The 5,819-nt window shown below is 51.6% G+C and overlaps 1 protein-coding gene across 1 annotated transcript in view; it reads right to left on the reverse strand.

Annotated features, from left to right (window-relative positions):
- GYPC (glycophorin C (Gerbich blood group)) overlaps window positions 1-4,576 on the reverse strand; it is a 43,390-nt gene extending 38,814 nt beyond the window's left edge. The window contains exon 1 of the mRNA XM_024738032.1: window positions 4,361-4,576. Coding sequence (XP_024593800.1) covers window positions 4,361-4,403 — 43 coding nt within the window. The 5' untranslated portion in view covers window positions 4,404-4,576. The remainder of the gene's footprint in view (window positions 1-4,360) is intronic.
- Window positions 4,577-5,819: the final 1,243 nt, after the last annotated feature.

The following is a 5,819-nucleotide window of genomic DNA, read 5'->3' on the forward strand; positions in this document are numbered from 1 at the left end:
AAAATAAATAAATAAATAAAAGGGGCCTTTGGCCTTTGGAGCGGACATGGGCCTGGAAGTGTTGGCCTTTGGGTTGTCTGTGCAGCCATATGTTCGTGTCCAAGTTGCTGGCTGAGCACCTCTCTGAGCTAGGCCCCAGTGGCGGGGGGACAGGTGGGGTCACAGAGCTTCTTGGAAGTCAGAATTCCTGGAAGGCGACAGACTCAGAAATCTGTCGGGGCTGCAAAGTGTCCCCAGGGCCAGAGTGGGTGGTTTTCTAGTGTCAGGAGGGCCCAGGGAGGCCTTAACTGACCAGTAGGTGTATGTGTGCAGGGGGCGGTACCCAGAGAGCCCAGGGGCCTGAAGCGGGCAGGCGTGAGGGTGAAGCTGGAGAGACAGGGTGATCCAGGCACAGAGAGGGGCCCTAGGGGATGTCAACCTGAGCGAGCTGTGGAAAGCAGGGTAGAGGGCAGCAGGTGGCCCAGTGTGGGTCAGGCCCAACCACAGAGATGAGAGTGATGGCGGGCTGCCACAGGCCAAGGTTAGACCACAGGCCTGGCTGAAAAACTGTGGAGTCATTAGCGGGCTCTGAGTGTCTGTGCAAAGCCATAGCCATGCTTTCCTGGGCACAGTTCTCACAGTACGTGGGCAGAAGAAGGCCCCGCCTGGCACACAGGGCCAGCAGGTCCACATGCACCCTAACGCCCCCCTTAGTTTGGCCTCTGTTGGCTCTGGGGTCTCACAGCCTGTGTTCACAGCCTGGCTGTGCCCTCGGGACCTGGGAGCCCTGGGGAAGGTCATCATCCTCCAGCCTCCAGGGCTTCATCTGCAAAACAGGGGAGAATATGCCTGTGAGACCAGGCTGTAGAGGAGTGACCCATGCAAGGTTGGACCACAGGCCTTGGCATAGAGGTACTGACGTTGTTCTTACATTATCCAAAGCCAACCCAGCTGCCCTCTGCTAGGGAGACTCTGGAGATGACTAGCACCTGCAGACTAGGTTTGCTTTGATCAGTTCTGTTAACAACAGTCGCAAATAACACTATCACTGGGCGCGGTGCCAGGTCCTTAGTCTCTCGTTCATCACGTGACTCCTGCCAAGTCGCTGTTATCCTTCCCACTTACAGATGAGAAAACTGAGGCTCTGAGGTATTGTGTACCTCCCCAAAGCCAGTAAGTGTCGGGGATGAGATCACATCTGGTCTGACTCCACAGCACAGCCCGGTGTGGGGCTCTGGTCCACTCTCTTACTCATCATGAGAGAAAGGACACATCATGTAACTTCTGGGGTGTGTTTCCTCACTGGTTAGGGACCTGGTAGGAAGTGGGCAAAGGCCATACAAGGTATTTCCCAGCAAAACAAATACAATATCGTACAGAGGTGCAAAAACACGTGTAATTACAGAGGCGCACTCAAAGGTGACAACATGGTTTACTCATCAGATTGGCCAAGATAAAAACCACACAGTGTGAATGAGGATGTGGGGAAATAACGATTTTCATTGGCTACCGGTAAGTGTTAGAAATTCATGTGACCCTTTGGAGGGTAATTTTTCAATATCTACTAACATTGTAAATGTACATACTCTTGGTCCCAGAAATTAAATCCTGGGGGAATTTATCCTAAAGGTATACAAACACATGCATGCAAAACCCTACTTACAAGGGTTGTCATGACACTGTGGTTAAAAAGAGAAATCAAAGACTGTACACAACCCAGATGTCCATTTGTGGAGGAACTGGTTAAATAGAATAACCAATTCACTTATAATATCCATGCTGTGCAGCCCCAGAAGGATGAGTCTATATATGGTGATAAGGTATAATCTGTAGGATATGGTCTTATGAACAAAAAAGATGAAGTCGAATATGTGTTTCATATTGCCAACGAAAAATTAATTGTATTACATATAATACTTCTAGAAGGAGTCTCATAAATAAATAAAGTTACTGCCCTGGAGGTGGGAAGAAAGTTATTCTTTTCTATTATGAACTCTTCACGCATTGTTTAACTTTGGTCTGTACCTTGTGCTTACTGGGCCTGTTGTGTTTGCTCACTCTTTGAAAGGTGTTTTGGTTGGGGTCTCCAAAGGGCATCTGATGGACTATATATCTGCCACCCAAAGAGGCACACTGACTTTACTTGCCAGCCTCTCTGTGCTAGTGAAGGGCCTCTCTCTCTCTCCCCATAGTGAATGGGCGGATGCGCTCCCACCAAACACAGAACACCTCTTACCCCACACTCCTGTTTCCCGGAGGGCACTGCAAGTCCCCAGAAATAACTGCGCAACTCTGGGCACCCTTGGAAGGTCCAGCTGCTGGCTGTGCCGAGGCCATGTGACTCCCAAAGCCACGGATATCTGAAGGGGTTGCGCAATGGCTGTGATGGAATGTCATCTGGCACTGAACGAAACCCTCCCTGCTTTTCCCAGAGGTGGCACATTCTATATAAAGCTGCCAGACCTGGCCATCTCCTTGCTGAGCCTGACCCCTTCCCTCCAAGGGCAAGGCAGTGGATTTCTACACAGGACTCCTCCGCAGTAACTGTGACCTTTGGGCTTATGGGAGTTGGCTGAACCCATAAGCCCAAAGGCTAGGCTAGGGGAGGCCTGGCCGGGAGGGAGCAGAGGGTCCTCTCTGTTCTAACGTCTGGTTCTGAGGGGCAGTGATGTAAACTGAGACAGGATATAGACACATCCTGCCTGAGTCAGCAGCACGAAATAGGGCCCCGTGGTTCTCCCATGGCGGAGATCCTGCCAGAAAGTAAATCCTAAGGGTAATCTGGAATGGTATGCAAGTAAGTGCTGCATCCCCATCAGTTCCGCAAGGGAAGTATTTGCAGTCATTGGTCAAGGTCTGAAACTTGAATCCTGGAGAATGGCTGTAGGGGGAGGACGGGGCAGTGGGGGGGCTGCGGTCGGGGGCAGGGCAAGGCTCCCTGAGCAAGCCTATCCTCTCCAGACAGGAATGGCTGTAGGCCTGCACTTCCTCGGTGCCTGAACTGGAATAATTACAGTGTCTTGTCCCCTTAACCCTGGTCCTGACACACACACACACACACACACACGCACACACACACTCACTAGTGTCTGACTCACCCTCACACACACGCGTAAACACTAACTCACACAAACTCATGGATCCACGGTATGATGTAAAACGAAAATAAGGATGCCCGACATTTATCAAGCACTTAACGTGTGCATCTCTGCGCTGAGCCACTGACATGCACTTAATTCTCACCACCCAAAGAGACACACTATCCTGTTATTTCCACTTTGCGGATGATGAAACTGTAGCTAAGAGAGGTGGGCTTGTCTCCTTGTAACAAGAGGTCCCGATGCAGGCAGCAAGGCCCTGACTCCACAAGGAGCTCTGTGCACACCCAGATGGCGCCGAGCACCTCAGCCACCCGTACACACGTGGCCGTTTACACACAGAGGGGCAGAGCGTGCAGATACAGACCCAGCCACGCTCACCCAGGCTCAAGTTTGCCGCCTAAGGCCACACAACCTTGTTTTTTTTTTTTTTTAAAGACGTATAAACCCATACCATGATCATATTAATTACATAACGTGATTACATTATAGACTCAGAATGTCTCCTCTCTGACAGTTCCATACGATCAGACCTAACCAGGGTGGAAACAGGAGAGATCATAATTCTTTTTTTTTATTTTTAAATACAATTTTACTTCTTTACTGCAAAAGCCCTGTGACGGGGGAGGCCCAGCAGTGTTTCGGAACGTTGCTTTTGAGATTCACAGAGAATCTCACGGCGATTTCCTTTCCACAAGAAAGCATGTGCTGGTTTTAGAAAGAAAGAAAACAGCCTCTAAAGAATTGCAACCGCTCAAATGGTCACGGCGAGCGGATCCCTGCAACATGGGCGTGGGCGTGTGGCTGGTTCCCGCCCGGCCCGGGGAGAGAGTCGGAAAGTTGGCGGACGGAGTTAACTCAGAGTTTCTGCGTACGCGCCTCCACCGTCTTGCCCGGGCAGCTCCGGCAAACAACTTGTGCTTTCTCTCTGCGCTGCTTACCAATCTGTCTCTCTCCCTTTATTCTCTTAGGGGAAAAGTTCTGGCCACAGGCACATCCCCAACAGCACACAAAGAAACAGAAAGCCAGCGGATGGCCGCGGGGTCGGTGGTGGCCTCTCCAGGCCCAGGGCGCGCGGAACCCGCGCACCAGTCTCGGGGGTCCGGACCGGGACTCCGCGATGCCCGGGGCGCTGTGATGTCCCGGGCCCCGCGATGCCCGGGGACGCGGCCGGGCGGGCCCCTAGTCCCCCAGGAGGCCGGGCGCGGCCGGAACCCCGGGGCTTCTTGGCTCCCCCCTCCCCGGCTCGGCCCCCGCGGACCCGTCCCCGGGCGAGTACTCACCTTGGCGGGGCGGGGGCGGCGGTGTGACCTGGGGGCTGCTCATCGCCGACCAGTGCGGGGCGCGGCCCGGGGGACGGTGGTTGACCCTCAGCAGCCGGGAGGAAGCGGCACCTGTGTCACACTCCTCGGCGCGGCCCGAGGGGAGGGGCTCCGGCCCCGAGATAGGCAGACTTCATTTAGTTTTTTCTGCAGACTTGGCTGGTGGGGTTTCCTCCTCCTTTTTTTTTTTTTTTTTAACACAGACACCCGCCCACTTCTGAACTCTTCTGTGCTCCGACTTCCCTGCGCAAGAATCACATTTTTCTAACTAGTTTCTCTTTCCATCTGAAGCTACCACATACAGAGGTTGTGGTTGAGATTTACCCCACGTGTGCGCTGAAAAACTCCCAGATGTGACATAATGCCTGCCCCGCCACCATCCGGGACGGTGACCAAATACAGCCAGACCTGCGTTTCAGTCTTGGCTGGTCCTTATGAGGCCTCTGAGATCCGCGGAGCCTTTGTGGCCTGGGAAGAGTTCCTGGCTTGCTGGCCCCTTCTGGCGCGCTGTCCTAATTCATGGGCTAATGTCTGAGAAAGAGTCTTAGGAAAAAAGGACTGCTGGACAAAGGCCTGTGACTTATTTGGATCACCTTTGTTTGAGGCTTCCAGACAGTGTGGAGTTTGTGGAGAATTCACTTTATTAGGCAATTAAAAACTCGACCTGGATTTTGACACTGGTTAGTTAAATGCAGTCTACCCATCTCAGCCAAAAAGAATGGTATGTGATATGCAGCATTAAGCTCTCCTCGCCCTGCAGAGAGAAAGGCAGGGAGCTTGAGAACATGTCAACCTTGTTTTAAATCCCAGTCCCAGGCAACACCCTGTCCTTCTCCTGTCTCATGTCTGATCTTTCCCGTGGTGCTTTTCATTGCTGTTTACCTGAGAGTCCTCATCTCTGTTGTAATCCCAGGGCACCATTCCAACTGTCTGTACAATGTGTGTGCTGTTGGGAGTACCCTCTGGATTGAACACAACTCAAGGCTGCCCCCTGGAGGTGTGCGATGCAGGTGCTCTGCCTACTGCTTCCCAGGCTGAACCACTCCAGGCATCTTTATTAGAGCTGCCTGTTTGACACAGTGGGAAACTGTTCCTAATTCTCTTAAGTTAGATATTGCTTATATATCTTTAATCAGACTTCCATGCTCAACATGTCCATGTTGATGTGAAGTGAACTATTCACAGAATGTCTTTGGCCAGGTGTGGACATTTTGAGTCTCAGTTTCCTCATCTGTAAAATGGAGACAAGAACACCTACATTCCAGAGTTTTAGAGAGACGATGTCTATAAAATAACAGTGGGGCAGAAAAGGCATTTAGTAGAAGCTGGCAGTGATTACTGTAACCATGTAACATTTTGTTTTGTAATAGATATAAGTCCATGTTGGATAATAGTATCCGCTGTGTTCAGAGTTCATAAA

Source organism: Neophocaena asiaeorientalis, unplaced genomic scaffold, assembly GCF_003031525.2.
Source record: "Neophocaena asiaeorientalis asiaeorientalis breed wild unplaced genomic scaffold, Neophocaena_asiaeorientalis_V1.1 scaffold98, whole genome shotgun sequence".
Classification (NCBI taxonomy): domain Eukaryota; kingdom Metazoa; phylum Chordata; class Mammalia; order Artiodactyla; family Phocoenidae; genus Neophocaena; species Neophocaena asiaeorientalis.